The sequence below is a fragment of the Gracilinanus agilis genome, chromosome 1 (assembly GCF_016433145.1).
Source record: "Gracilinanus agilis isolate LMUSP501 chromosome 1, AgileGrace, whole genome shotgun sequence".
NCBI classification, from domain to species: Eukaryota; Metazoa; Chordata; class Mammalia; order Didelphimorphia; family Didelphidae; genus Gracilinanus; species Gracilinanus agilis.
In genome coordinates this window covers 691,615,474-691,632,144 of record NC_058130.1, presented here as the reverse complement: position 1 = coordinate 691,632,144, position 16,671 = coordinate 691,615,474, and the positions used below count along the sequence as shown (strand labels likewise).

Genomic DNA, 16,671 nt, shown 5'->3' with positions numbered 1-16,671 from the left:
AATAATAAGTACTCTTATACTACCCAATATGCAGCATGATCTTTGGTAATTTATTTAGCCACTGAAGTTCTTTATTTTTTAAACTCTTACCTTCTGTCTTAGAATTAATACTATATATTAGTTCTAAGGAAGAAGAGAGGTAAGGGATAGGCAATTAAGGTTAAGTGACTTGCCCAGAGTCACACAGCTAGGAAGTATCTGAGGCCAGATTTGAACCTAAGAGTTCCTGACTCTAAACCTTTGCTCTCAATCCACTGAGCCACCCAACTGTTCCTCACTAATGTTCTTAGGCAACACTTTTAAGACTAAGTTGCAAAAGTATTATACAGGAAGTATACATTAATTGAAGAGGAATAGACTTCTCAACGGGATTTTCCTACAGTAAACATTCTTGATATGGGATCCATAAGCATTTAAAAATACTTTGATAAATATATTTTAATCCAATTGGATTCCTTTTTTAATCTAGATATTCTTGAAGATTATGGCAACAAAGCATAAGCTCTAATAATTCCTGTGAATTTGGAAAGGCTTTGAGAACTGGTAGTAAAATGCATTCATATTAATTCATTGTCTTTGATATTTTTTAGCAGAATGTAATTTTCTTGATTCTCTCTTTTAATCTAGACTATTTTTGCTTTTATTTTGTCTGAGATCATGATTGCTGCCTCTGCCTTTTTTTATTTTAGCCTAAACATAATAGATTCCTCTCCAGCACCTTATTTTAATTCTGTGTGTGTCTTTCTATGTCAAGTATTTCTCTTGTAAACAACATATTATTGAATTCTAGTTTCTAATCCATTTGCTTTTTCTTCTGTTTTATGGGTGAGTTCATCCTATATTAAGAAAATTTTTACTGCCACAGCTCTTTTATTTGAGATAGTTTCCCCTATTTTTCTTTTCCCTTACCCCTTCTCCCAGGATATTTCTCTTTCTCACCCTTACATTCTTCTTTTGAGATCAACATACTAGAGTCAAACTTATGCCCTCTCTACATTGTCAGAACCTGTAAAGACTTTTCAGGAAGCCATGTTGGGCAGGCATGAATGCCAGTTACTTGGTTAGAATGCAGAAAGCAATGAGGGCATTTTGAGCTGGCATAAGACCAAAGTCAGTTGGGATTAGACTATAAAAGCAGGCGAAATCAATGGATCTTTCTCTCAATCTTGGGAGATTTGGTGGGAGGAAGGGTTCATTTCAGTATTTTCTCAGAGTCAGGATTAAGTGCCCAAACTGCCTTTCAGCCTAGCCAGCCAACTGGCCAAACAGACTTCGAGATACCAAGCTTTATAATCAACCACATAGATAAACAAAGGATCAGGGTTTCCCTTTAATCCCTCTTTCCAGCATAACTTCCCAAGCCTTTTCCTTTACCTTATCCATTATCATTAAATAGCTATATTAAGAAAGACATCACTGACCTGCTTATTCAAAAGAGTTCCAGCATATTGTCAGTTAGAGAACCATCTGGCTTTTGGTGAAAGAGTTTTGTTATTAGTGATCTTCTAAACAAATCTGCAGTCAGAAATTGAAGACAAGGATTATCATCCTTGTAGTTATTAGTCAATCAAATTACTAATTGGGGAAGTAATTATTTCCTCATTAGTTAGGTGGGAACTAAGGAAAGCAATTGATTGGTTATTTGTATCTGCAGATTCTACACAACTTCAAGTAGCAGCTAAGATCAGTATAGCTGCTGATAAACAAACCTATCTTAGTATCTAGATAGGGGGTTTCATCAAACATCTCAGCAGTGGGGGCAGCTGGGTAGCTCAGTGGATTGACAGCCAGGCCTAGAGATGGGAGGTCCTAGATTCAAATCTGGCCTTGGACACTTCCTAGCTGTGTGACCCTGGGCAAGTCACTTGACCCCCACTGCCCACCCTTAGCACTCTTCCACCTAGGAGCCAATACACAGAAGTTAAGGGTTTAAAAAACAAAACAAAACAAAACAAACAGTTTCCACCTTCATCTGTAAGATTCCTGGGGCTGATTAATAGTTATCTATGCCCCAGGGTCATTACAAACCTCTAAATCTCCTAATGATTATAAAATTCTTGGAAGTTACAGGTACCACTTTCACATATAGGATGGTAAAGAGTTTAAACTTAAATCTCTTATGATCCTCACTTAAATTTTTTTGGTTTCCCTTTTTCCTTGTGTTCTAAAGTCAAATTTTCTATTTAGCTCTATACTTTAAATCAGGAATGCTCGATCATTCTCTATTTTATTATATATATATATATATATTCATTTTCCCTTATGGGATTATATTTTATTTTGCTAGGTAAATTATCCTCAGTTTTAATCCTAGATCCTTAGTATTTCAGAATATCATTTGTCAAACCCTCTGCTCTTTAATAACAATTCGTCCCACATTATAAAAACTCTTACTTCTGTAGCTCTTTTATTTGTGATAATTTCCCCCATTTTTCTTTTCCCTTACCCCTTCTCTTAGGATATTTTTCTTTCTCACCCTTACATTCTTCTTTTGAGATCTTTTGATCTTTGTATTTTGATAGCTTTATGGTATTGATGATATTCTGAGTTTATGTCTTTAAATCCCCTATAACCATTATTTTGGATTCTTTTTTGTTGTTGTTACTTGCTCATTTTCCTGCCTACTTCTTGGTTTTGAACTTTATGTTAANTATATATATATATATATATTTTCCCTTATGGGATTATATTTTATTTTGCTAGGTAAATTATCCTCAGTTTTAATCCTAGATCCTTAGTATTTCAGAATATCATTTGTCAAACCCTCTGCTCTTTAATAACAATTCGTCCCACATTATAAAAACTCTTACTTCTGTAGCTCTTTTATTTGTGATAATTTCCCCCATTTTTCTTTTCCCTTACCCCTTCTCTTAGGATATTTTTCTTTCTCACCCTTACATTCTTCTTTTGAGATCTTTTGATCTTTGTATTTTGATAGCTTTATGGTATTGATGATATTCTGAGTTTATGTCTTTAAATCCCCTATAACCATTATTTTGGATTCTTTTTTGTTGTTGTTACTTGCTCATTTTCCTGCCTACTTCTTGGTTTTGAACTTTATGTTAAAGCTGGGCTTTGCCCATCTCTGGAATTGGGGGGTTAGTATCTGGCCTGAGCTTCTGTCTTTTATGTCTTTTTACTCCTTTCCCAGCTCAATCTGAAGACATGAAAGTTTTCAGTACTGCCAACACAATGAGATCCTAGGGGAGGTCTGGCTACTGCCTTTCTGGACTGTGTTCTTTGTGTTCTGTTTTTTACAGAAGTAGGGCCCTTGCTCCCTCAGGGAGAATTCCTCTCTTCCTGGGAACTGGGTACTTAGTGATAGAGCTGCCAAATGAAATTCAATCCTGTGCCCTGTAATAGTACAGGGGTCCCCTAGGATCTCTTTCTAATCATAATCCCTGGGTATTGCTGCTATCCCATAACCTGTAGACAGTACTACTTCCACCATACCACATTCCTGAACAGTACCTTCCTCCATGTATGCAGACATCTCTTTCTGTCTTTATAAGCTTCCTTGGTCTTGAAAAATGATTCACAATGACTTTTGGTTGGTTTTCCCATTTTTTCCCCATTCCCAATCCCAGTTCCCATTTCCATTCCCAATCAGAATGTGGATTGGGATTTTATAAGATATTGTAGAAAGACTATGTTGTGCGAGTTGGCAGATCTTCTGACTTCATTCTGTCATCATGGCTCTGTCCCCTGAAATAAATCTCTACTAAAACATCTCTGGAATATATTTCTCCAGTCTCTACCTTTACTTAAGGTCGAGAAGAACATATTATTTTCTTTAGTTAAACTGTAATTTTCCAAATAGTTAGCAGTTTTTGAGGGCCATAGATATTGGTTCAGTAATCACATCTTCTGGTTTTCTCAGTACCCAGGGATATAGATTGCCTTGACTAGATTGTTTAAATTCACTGAAGGAAGGGAGATGCTCTCTTCAACCTCTCTTCACTTATTGGTTTCACTTCCTTGTTCAACATTATAAATTTAATTATTTTCTCATGTGAATATAGTTTTCCTTCCTACAGAAAATTGAAATAAATAGTTGAGTTATCCAACCTTTTAAAATCACTGAACCATGAACACAATTTTATCCTTTCTTTGATCTTCCTTTTTTCTTAAAATAGCTCAAAAAACTCATTTTTTTTGGTAATATTTTAAGGTCTACAATAAGACAGAGATTGGTTATAAATAATTACTGTTCCTAGATACCAAGAGATTTGAGTGCTTTGTGGTTAATGAATAGAGAATGCTCCAAGACCCCAACCCCACAAAGAAGGAAAAAATAGGAGGAAAAAAAAACACAGAGAGAAATGTTCTTCTGGTGAAAGGATGTGCTTGCATCTCCAGTTTACTCCTCAAAAAGTAGAGCACTGAGGCATATATTCATGATATAACTATGCAGTACTAGATTCCTAAAGAAGCTCTCTGCTCCCATCCACACTTAAGGAAGAGAATGCCTCTTGGAGTATAGAACATTAGAGTTGGAAGGAATTTCAGATTTCAGCTTAGCCAGCACCCTGATTCATCAAATGAGTGAATTAAAGCCCAGAGGAGGTAATCTGAACATAATACAGTGAGCCATCATTAGAATCAGGGAGTTGGGGGGATTATGGGGAGAAGAGAGAGAGGAAGAAGGGGGAGAGAGGGACAGGGACAGGAACAGGAAGAGGAGAGGGAGAGAGAGAAAGAGAGGGAGGGAGGAGACCGACAGATAGGCATCACCCAGATTGAGGGGGTAGAATAGTATGGAGAATAAAAAGGGGGTATTTGTAATTCCCAAAGATAAACTTCTCTGCTAAGTGCTGATGCTGCTCCTCAATTCAGCATGAATGACTGAACAGGAACATTTAAATGCTCAATAAAAAATCAAATGATAATGTTAAGCCCCCCAAAATGTCCATTTTGGGATAACTCCTAGTTATGAATGATTTATCATTTCCTTTCCTAGGTCAGAAGATTTTCAGAGGCTTTCTTCTACATGGAACACCAAAAGCTTTCTGTCTTGACATTTCAGGAAAGTGTGTAAGTAATTTTGTGTTCTCAAATTATATACTTACATATACATGTATACACACACAAATAATATAAATACATACATTCATATAGACATGTATACATAAACATACACAGGAAAGAAGACATGTATACTAACAGTGATAATACAGATTAGAATAGTATAGGCAGTTTAGAAAGGCAGAAATTGTTATGAAAGAAGTAGATGCAGAAAAGATTTTATTTACCTGAAGAGGAAAATGAGAGAAGCTTCACGAAAGCGGTGGATTATGAGGAATTTGTCAGAGGTGTGCTTAATCCACTCAAACTAGCTCATGAGAACCAATTGTGAAATTTTCATTGTGATCATTTACAATGCAGAAATCAGCCAAAACTACAAATCGGCTTGATTTATTGTTTTATTGATTATCCAGGTTTAAAAAAGTGAGGAAGAAAATGTTAATAGTGCAGATTAAACTTTAAAATGTGTTATGTGTTTGTGGTGTGTGTGTGTGTGTGTGTGTGTTGAGAGAGAGAGAGAGAGACAGAGAGACAGAGAGAGAGACAGAGACAGAGACAGAGACAGAGAGAGAGATAGGGAGCTTGGTCAGACATTGAAGACACCAAGATCATCCATTGCATCCTGACTTTTGTCTTTATACTGGAAGAGAGAGAACTACAGAAGAGAGAGTGAGATAAACAACTCTGTGCCACTCGGCATTACTTAAAACCAATTCACATAAGCAAGTCAAGACATCAGGACAAACAACAATATCTATTCTATCTATATACACATAATCCATATATATTTGTGTGTGTTATGAATTACTACTTGTTAAACATTTACAAGCATGCAATGATTTTAGTAGATGCAGATACTGAGGGAGGGGATTGCATATGATTTCACTGATATAATAAAATCTCCAAAATAAGTGACTTAATGGTGAATGTTCTAGTTCAGGAGAATACAAACACAAATAACAGGAGTTAAATTTCAAAGAGTAGTTTGCTTCCAAAACTAGAGAGAATCCTGACTGTCAGAATCATGTTTATATATTGATAGACTGGAGAGACACAAACAGAGTTAAAGATTAGGAACTATGTCTAGTGTAGATTAGAGGATGTAGAACCTGAAAGGAAGGAGACCAATCAGGCCGCTAATAAAACATTCTGAAATAGAAGTGTTGAAACCCCAAACTAGATGCATCTGAAAGAAATGAAGATTTAATTATCCAAAGACTTTTGTTTCTTCATCTCTTAGGATGGAAGATCAGAGCTTGCCCTCCTCTGTGTCTTCTTTCCTGTTCTTTCCTGGAACAACTTAGACAAACATTTCACACAAAGAAACTGAGTGGGTGGCATATAAGCCAAACATTTTTATCAAATTTAGCATAATTCTATAGAAGTGAAACAATCACTCTCTTCCCTAGAGTCATGCCTACTGTTCTTTAACGAATAATTTAGAAGCAAATCATAGGGCAAATTCATCTATTTAAGAGCATCAAGATTCTCAAGTCTTTATTAATTTAACTTAAGAACTGAGAAGATAGCTAATTAGGAATGCAGATGGCTCTTTTCTCCCCCATCTCTTTTATAAAGCAAAAAACAAAACAAAAGTGGGAGAAACATCACTAAGGTGAGAGGAGAAATGGATATTGTGGTGAAATGGAATTGGGATATTAAGGTTTCTGAAAGACATATTTCTCCTCTGATAAATACTGACCTTACTCCTCAAGCCAACATGGATGATTGAATGAAGGCATTTAATTAATTAGTTTCATTTAATGCTTAATAAAGTCATGTTGATAATATTTACTCCCTCTCCGAGGAGCCTCCACTTTCCATCTTTTTCATCCTTATTGCCATCCCTCTTTTCTTCCATTTTTCCTCTTTTTTATTATCATATAATAAAGAGTAATGCAAGTATATAGAACTTGGAAATATAGAATGAGAGGCAGCATGGAACAATGGAAAAAGCATGAACTCTTGGTGTTCAAAAACTCCTGACATTTACTACCTATATGACTTTGGCCAAGTTACTTTATCTCCTCGATTTGTTTATCTATCTCTATTTTTTTTAAAATTAGAACCCCGATATGGTTTCTCTTTTGTAGAAAGAGTTAGATTAGTTAATCTCTGATTTCTCTTCAATATCTAAATCTGTTATCCTAATGTTAGTTGTTGGGCCCTAGGAATGCCCCAAAGAGATAACAGAGGTAATCTAGCTCCAAGCATTTTCTATGTAACACTATTGCCAAATGTAATATCTCTAAATAAACCTAAACATACTTAAACGTATGTTACACCTGAGATTTTATAACAATTAAAAAGTCTAATTAGTGTGCATACATGAATTCAGATCACAGAAGAGACTAAGCACCTTGCCTTCTACCAGTGTTGTGTAATTGGACAGGCGTCATTTTAGCAAACTTGGCTCAAATAGTGATAGTAATTATAGTAAGAGCCACCCTTGGTATACGCAAATAGAAAATTGGACTTGGAGGCAGGAAGACCCGAGTTCAAGTCCTACATGTAAACTGAGTGTGACCATGAACAAATCACTTAATTGCCAACTGCTGAAGACACCTCTTTAAAGATTGTGAGTTGAGGAGAGAAAGTATGAGCCTGAAGTCACAGAAGGAAGTTTCCTGATGGAGCACTTCTCTTTGCCAGAGAACTCAGGAGTCAGTTCCTGAACTCTTAATTGTAAAAAAATAAAAATAAATAAAAATGAAAAATCATTTCCCGTACAAAGGAATTGTTGATCATGTCACTTTCTAAGTTTATTTTCAATTAGGAAGGTTGAAGATAGGGAAATTGAGAGAGAGAAACTCTGGCCTGGACCACAGGCCTGGACCAGGTAAGGATTTAGAGGCCCAGCAGAGGGGCACAGAGGTGAATTAAACAAGGCTTCTAGCCACAAGGCCTTTTACAATTAGAGAGGCAAGAGAGGCCTCCCTGAGGGTAGAGCCTCCAGAAACACCAAGGGAGGAGAAGGAGAGTCAGCCTAACTTACCCACGTGACAATTCAGAGGGAAGCAGTCTGAGGTCTCAGCAGAGACCCTTCAACACCAAGTTCAAAGTGCCAACTGCCAACACAGGAAGTTACCATCATATTTAAAAGATACCATCTTTCGTCACTTCCTGCATCCACCTCCAATTTTCAAGTGGACAAATGGCAGCCTCAGCACTGATTTGGACTGCCCAAAGGGCAGTCCCTTGTTTTTGATTTGTTACTTATTGTCATGTGTGGGTAACTGACCTTCCCCTCCCCACTTAATTCTAAGTTGGGTGAGGTGACATTATTTCTGATGGCTAGAGTCTAACAATGAATGAGGATAATTCCATTTACACAGTGTGTTTGTGTGCCTCTGTCTGTCTCTCTCTGTCTCTCATACACACACACCTACAGATACTCACACCCACCACATATGCATGACTTTTTAGATTCAACTGCCATGCTTAGAAAATAAAAAAATAAATATAAATTTTATTATATTTTATAGTATTTATATATAATATATACAAAAAATAATATTTATATATAATATGCTTATATTTATATATAATATATATAATAAAAATTTTTAAAAAAGATATTACCCATATACCCACAGACAACATTTAAATAGTAAAGAATCTTGCCGTTATGTGTTATATTTAATTTGGTTGGCATTTAGGGCATTGAGACATAAGCATTAAAATAAATATGTCTACATGTTTGTGGACGTTATTGTGTCATTAATATTGGGATAAGACTTGTGGATGACTTAATGGAAACAAATGATGAAAATAAAATTGAAAATGTGCTCTCATGCTGGCCAGCTGCCCTATGTTAGTATATAAACAAGACAACACAGCATTATTCCTTTGGTAATCACAGAATCTGACATTGGAAAGGATCTCAAAGGTCATCTGAAGCATCAATTTTCCTCTACACCACCCCTGACCTATGGTCACCCAGGCTCCACTTAAAAATCTTCAGTGACCTAGAAGTTATTACTTCAAGATAGAGAAGAAGAAATAGTCCTTGTTAGGAAATTCTTCTTTGCATAAAAGTCTGCCTGTATTTCGACTCATTGTGACTGATAAATTCTACCTTTGCATCCCACAAAATAAGATCCCTCCTCCCATAATAAAAAAGCCATTTGAAGATAGCTAACATGTGCCCCAAGCCTTTTATACTCTCTATTAGTGTGTTGAAAATGTTTTGGTCTTAAGATCTCCTTAACATTCTTTAAAATGTCTGATAACCCCAAAGAGGTCTTATTTCTCATTTATTCATATTCATGCAAAACATACTTCCATATTTATAATTGTTGTAAGAGCACACTCATACGTAACCAAAACCTCAAAATAAAACCAAATACATTGATGTGAAAGATGATTCCAACAGTTCTTTCTTTGGTGGTAGATAGCATTTCCCGTCATAAGTCTTTCAGGATTATCCCAGATCATTACATTGCTAGGAATAGCCAAGTTTTCAGATATTCATTGTACAGTATTGCTGTTTTTGTGTGCAATGTTCTCCCAGTTCTGCTTATTTCATTCTGCATCAGTTCCCCTAGATCTTTCCGGCTTTTTATGAAATCATCTTACTTATCATTTCATATAGCACAGTTGTATTCCATTAACAACACGTACCACAATTTGTTCAGCCATTCCCTAAATAGTAGACATCCCCTCAGTTTCTAATTCTTTGTCACCACAAAAAGAGCAGTTATATTTTTGTACAAGAAGGTCCTTTTCACTTTTTTTTATTATCTCTTTGGGATACAGACCCAGTAGTGGCATTTCTTGATCAAAGGGTATTATAGCCCTTTGACTATAGTTCCAAATTGCCTTTGTATAATTAGAATTTTGCTCCCCAGAACTCTCTTTCCCACCTTCCCATCTTCGTTTTCACATTATGACCTTATGTTTTGGAGATAAAGTTGTAAGTGTAGCTCTGCTCTCTCTCTCTCTCCTTCCAGAAACAAGATTGGTGGAGGTTGGGTGAGTGAAAGGCAGGAAAATTTTTCACGTGTTGTCAAACTTAAGTTTTTTTTCTTTCGTTCTTTTATTTCTTCTATTTCAAGTGATTATTAAAAAACTTTATAAAATATAATGCATGGAGTTATTGTGTGGGAAGCCGTTCTATGTAGTAAAACCTTTGGAGAAATAGGATCAAATTTAGGGCCTGTTATCTGGATTCCCTACGTGACCAATCCAGGCTGAGGCAGTCTTTGTGTTTGGTCCTGGTCACTTGAGCCCCAAAAAGGCTCTGGTACCAGAAGGTAGGTTAATCCAAAATCAACTTGATCCCTCCAAAAAGGTTATTAGGAGTCATTTAGAGAAACAGAGTCTGTAACAGATATTTTATCTGGATCCCATTACAAAATCATCGGCAAGTAAAACTGTGTGTATGATTTTTCTGCCCTGCATGTCAGGATGCAGACTGAATGGGTCATCTAAGATAAAAATCTGAGGCTCCTCTTCTGACTCAGTCTTTGATCCCCACCTTTTTTACAATTCTTATTGGAGAGCTTTGAAGTGGCAGACCAGCATCTACTGAGTTAATGATTCCTTTCCTAACAAATGTTAATCAGATAAGAGTGCATATTCAGATTAGAACTGACTCCTTTAGGATTTGACTGGTGAGCATCTCCCTGGGATATTTCCTCTCCTGGAATTATCCCCTCCTGAAATTGGGGTTTGGAATTTGACCATTTGTCTTTGCATCTGTATTCTTTAGACTTCAATGGATTATGTGTGATTTATTGCCCCTTACCAACTGTGACCTCTTTGAGAAGGATATATAATAAACTTCCATGCCCACAGAATTTGGGACAGCATGGGCTAACCACTAGTCTAGTTGTTCTCATTTTCTTTCTCCTGCTTTAACCATCCTATGCCACCACGCCGCTCAGGACCCCAAAAAATCATATAGAGGCATGGCCCCCTATATTATTGGATATTAATTTAAATTTTACACCTTCCAGGATGTTTGGATCAGTTCACAATTCCACTAACAATGCATTAGTGTCCCAATTTCGCCCCATCCTCTCTAACATTTACCATTTTCCTTCCACATTGGCCAGTCTAATAGGTGTGAAGTGATACCTCAGCATTGTTTTAATTTTCATTTTTCTAATCAAGAGTGATTAAGAACATTTTTAAAATGATGATTGATGGCTTCAATTTCTTCATCTGAAAATTGCTTGTTCATGTCCTTGGAATATTTGTAAATTAGGAAATAACTTGTATTCTTATAAATTCGACTTAGTCCCAAGAGGTCTTATTAATGAGCATTACAGCTATTGATATGTACTACATTAGAAAGTAAAAATTTTAGCAATGTGGTGAACATAGTTTTATCCTCAGAGATCTGTTCTTCATCTTCTGAGTACTAATATTATTGTCGGGGTCAGCTCTCCTCAATGGGATACACAGAATCTGTCTGACTAGTATAACCATCTCCCTCACTATGATGGTGGTGATGCTTCAAGGAAGATCACATTAGCTTTTTCTCAACTTTATCACACTGTTGACTCATATTAAGCTCACTGTCTAAAATCCCCAGGTGTTTCTTATAATATCTGTTGCTTCTCCATGTTTTCTTCACCCACTACCTATGCATTTAACATATTTTAAACTGAGTCAAATAAAGACGTTTACATTGGTACATATTATATTTAATCTTATTCAATCCGGGCTATGACTCAAGCCTGCCATGATTTAGGGGAAATGAAGGATGGATGAGGTCTTTATTCTGACATTCAGTGGATTACTGCTTACTGGAAAGAAAACATGGTGAAAAAGCTGCAGCAAATGTTATATACCATAAATGCCTTAAATAAACCAGTCCCAATGTAATGCAAATATGTGACCTATGCCAAGTACAGTATTTATAAGGTTAAAGTAACAGAAAAGAAGCTTTAGTATTAAACATTTCTATAATTTAATCTATGATTCTACAGAAGATATAAAGGAAATAGATGCACATACTTTGTAATATACTGTTTGATTGTACAGAATTATCTCTTGAGATATACATATAAATAAATGAATATATTTAAATAGCTTATTCATATGGATACATTGTATTGTGTTGTGTTGCAGTAGATTTTATATTTATCTGTGACTTCACATTCTTAACATATTTACTGGGGCCCTGACAGGTTAAATGATTTTTTTTTTTTGCATCATTCTTCCTAGATATGTCAGAATCAAGACTTGGACTAACTAAGGTCTTTCTGTTTTGTAGGCCATTTCTCTGAATACCACAATACTTGCCACATTCCCCCTCTTTTCCTCCTTTTCTCTCCCTCAATATTCCTCTCTTCCCAGATACCCCCATCTATACTTTCTTATGGGAAAACTCTCATTGGGTTACTTTAATATTACTGGGTTTAGAGAAAGGGGAGAAGGAGGACTGACAGAACAGGACAATAGACTGGGAATAACCTACAAGTTGGGGAAACACAAATCAAGAATGGATTTGGCAGCTGGAGGGAGTGACAGTTAAGATCCAAATGATAACAGTTTGACACAGGGATTAGGTAAGTAAACAGGTTTAATTGGATAAACTTTGGTTTTGAAGGAAGGGAAAGGGATGTCTATTCTAACAACCTATGGGCAAGTCTCTGGGTCAGGGAAGGAATTTATCTACACTAAGCTAAAGGCTACATCAAAGTACATTTGGACTATCAGGGATGGAAGTGGGATTCTCACTGCTGAGTCCTATCCAAATCCAGCAATGATACAGCTCTCCCAGGTCTTCACCCAGTAATCCTTGAGATGGGTAAGGTTAGGGAGTTAAACCAGCCTGAGATGATCAGCAGCCCAGGTCAGGTTTGACATTCTTGACCTAACTTCCCACAGGCAGATGATTCTTCCTTCAGGATACCAGGATACAAACTTCACTTCCCCTGAGGTCTCTCACTGAGTCAGTTGGTCTACAGCAACTTGCACTCTGCCAACATGGAGTCCATCCCAGGAGAGAGAGAGCCACTTCCTGCTTCCTCATTTCCATTTAGAATTCTCCATCCTTGCTTGATAAGGCTCCTAATAATACCTAATCTTAAACATGTACACCCTACTTTATTAATTTATCTCCAATCGCTTTAAGCTATAGACTTATTATTTTAATGGTTTAGGATATAAATTGGAATTGTGATTTATTTCCTTGATATAGAAAATACCTGGATGATGAAACTCCTTCTACCAGGAGAGTTCATCACTTTTTTGCAGTGTACTTAAAGGCAGTCAGTATGTATTAGAAGTGAGATAGACACTGGACATATGTGCTTATTATATTATATTATAATGTTATATTATTGTGTTATGTTGTTATATTATGTTAAATTATGTTACATTACTTTATATTATATTATCTTACAATATTGAATTGTATTGTATTTATTATCAACTTTGGTTCAAATCCTAGCTCTGCCATTTACTTTAGGAATGTTGCCTATGCTCTGTAAATTTCATTTATAAAATGAAGGTATTAGATTGAATGACCTCTAAGGTCCCTTCCTATTCCAAATCTTTGATTCTGTGATTCTTGATATAGAAACTCTTCTTCCCAGTGTAAATAGGAAACCTCTAGGTAATATATTTCCTTCCATGAAGCACATGAAAATAAGATACATAGAAATTGACCTTAATGAACTTTAAAAAACAAAAACAAGTTAGCTTCTGTCTTAGTATCAATTCTAAGAAAAGTGGGAAGGGGTAGGCAATCAGGGGTGAAGTGACTTGTCCAGAGTCATACATCCATGAAGTACCTGAGGCCAGATTTGAATGCAGGTCCTCCTGATTCCAGGCCTAGAGCTCCATTCATTGTGCTACTTAGCTATCCCACTTAATGAACTTTTCAATAAAATAGAAACTAAAGTCAAATTGGCTGCTAACCGCAGAACAACCACAAAACAAGAATTTTTAAAGTCACACCTAATGTCATTTTCTCATATTTCATTGTGGTGCAGGGATAATTGTTGTTTTTTCGTTTTTGTTTTAAACAGGTAACAAAATAATAAGCATTTATTGTACTAAGTGCTTAAAAATTAGGTAGGTAGGTAGGTAGGTTGTATTAGCCTCTATAAGAAGGAAAAGGAAAGAAAGCTTTGTAAATAGAGAATAGACAGGAGATAAAAATAGTTTTGGTGTCTGTATACCTCATTTACAGATGAAGAAACGGAGGCAATCAATGATTAAATGATTTGTCCAGTTACACAGCTCTTAAGTGCCTGAGGCTGGATTTGAACTTGGGTTTCTTACCTCCAGACCCAATGCTTTTTTACACTTTGTACAACCTGCCTAGTTGTTGGCTATATTTTCAGGCCACATGCTCCTCACATCTTCTAATTATGGAATGCTTCCCATATCCTGCATTTATAACTAACCCTTTACTCTCCCCCTTCACACACACACACACACACACACACACACACACACACACACACACACACACACAGAGAATTGGTTTCTGCTACTGACTAACCCTGCTTTCTGAATATGCCTACTATGACTAATTCATTCCCTTTGGTGCCTGACCTTCTGTATATACCTTAATTGCATACATAGTCCTCTACATGATTGATATATATAATTACCCTATTTGAATTCATGAAGAGCAGCTTGAGTTTACCAAACTCTCCTGTTCTGCATACAAAAGTGGAGATTTGCATGCAAATGGAATTTCAGGCTTCTTGCAGATTAGGCCACAGGCAATGGTTTAGAAGAATAGAAACACATCAGTAATATGTCTGCACATAGGTATGATCCCATGGGTGAACTGAGATGATCCTCTTTAAAACCTCTAATCCCTTCACCTTTAATCTCATCATCATCACCAGGATCACCATCATAACTGTTATTAATCTCTATCTAACTTCAACGTGGAGCCAAGAGGCAATGGGAAGTGAAAGGGGATAAAGGATGTGAAGGAGGAACATGAGTTAGACAGTTCAAGGGCCAAATCCTGCCTGCTGCATATTTTTGAATAGCCCACAAGCTAAGAATATTGTTCACGTTGTCAAATACAATTAATCTTTATTTTACACTGCAAAAAACATTTTATCTCACTGGCTATATAAGGTGACAGCAAGATTTGACCCAGGAACCATAGTTTGTCGATCTATAGGAGACCTTTGACATTATTTACTCCAAATCTCTTTTTTTAGCTGTAAGAAGTGAGAGGCCCAGACAAGTTAAAAGACTTGTTTGAAGTCTCTCATTCATAGTAAGTAAAAAAGCCAGGATCCATGCCCAGCTCTGCTGACTCCAAATTCAGTACTCTTCCCACCGTGCCACATTGCCTCTGATGGACCAACTCAAGTGTCTCTGGAAATGTTTAAGGCAAGGAAGAATAGAAAGCAGCTAAAATCACCTTGTATTCTTCAGATGATATGATGAAGTGACAAGAGCATTGACCGTAGAGTTAGAAGGTTGAGGATCTAGTCCTAAAGTGTGCTCTCATCTTCAAAATAAAGATAATAATACATTTATTTTTTTTAAATTTTTAAACCCTTAACTTCTGTGCATTGGCTCATAAGTGGAAGAGTGGTAAGGGTGGGCAATGGGGGGGGGGGGGTCAAATGACTTGCCCAGGGTCACACAGCTGGGAAGTGTCTGAGACCAGATTTGAACCTAGGACCTCCTGTCTCTAGGCCTGACTCTCAATCCACTGAGCTACCCAGCTGCCCCCTAATAATACATTTTTAAAAATTTTTTAATTTAAAATTTTATTTTGAATATTTTCCCCTATTTACATTTTTTTTTCAAAAGCTACCTCTTAGTATGATGAACCATTTGCTTTTGTTATCTCCAAAGAGCTATATAGATGAGAACTATTTTTGTTCAATTGCATATACATTTACCAATTATATATTATGCGAAGATAAAGTACTACTTTGTTTGAGGGAGATTGAACATTTAGATAAGATATGGTCCTCACTTTCATAAAGCTGGCCAACTAGTAGGTTACATTATATACCTACTAATAACTTTAATTATTTAGTTAATGAATGCAAGATAAATTAATCACAAAACTTAAAAAAAAGTGTTCCAAGGTGATTTGAGAAGATACCTGGAAAAGACAACAGGTAAAGGGAAATTCTTGATTACTGATAATTAATTACTAACAATAATATGGGTTCAACTGGATTGAGTCAAGGCAAGAAATCTTCCTTGAACACTTACCATGTACTCTCCAGCATATAGAAAAAAATTAAAGGCATCCTAAACAAAATTGTATTAAGCTCATGTTAGGGGGTCTTCAGGCAATGGCTGTATAGCCACTTTTTTTTTTTTTTTTTTTGGAGGTAGGTTAGAATGGACGCCTGCTTAGGACCCTTCTAACACTGAAATTCTCAAGAAATTCTTCTGCTAGAGGCAAGGGGTAGAGCAAAAGGGAATGATTACTACTACTACTAATGGCTACTATTTATATAATGCTTTAAGTTTTTCAAATATGTCAAATATTATTTTATCCCCACTGCAACCTTCAAAGGCAGGTACTATTATTATTATATTCATTTTACAGATGAGAAGACTAAGGCAGGTAGAATTTAAATCATTTGCCCAAGGTCTCATAGCTAGTAACTATCCGAGGTTCAGTGCTCCATCCAGGATGGAAGCAAGGTTCCAATTAAGTGAAGTCTCTGCCCTTAAAAGATTTAA

The 16,671-nt window shown here is 36.2% G+C and overlaps 1 protein-coding gene across 1 annotated transcript in view; it reads left to right on the top strand.

Moving 5' to 3' along the window:
* FAM135B (family with sequence similarity 135 member B) overlaps positions 1-16,671 on the top strand; it is a 388,009-nt gene that overhangs the window by 327,598 nt on the left and 43,740 nt on the right. The window contains exon 10 of the mRNA XM_044658294.1: positions 4,961-5,034. Coding sequence (XP_044514229.1) covers positions 4,961-5,034 — 74 coding nt within the window. The remainder of the gene's footprint in view (positions 1-4,960; positions 5,035-16,671) is intronic.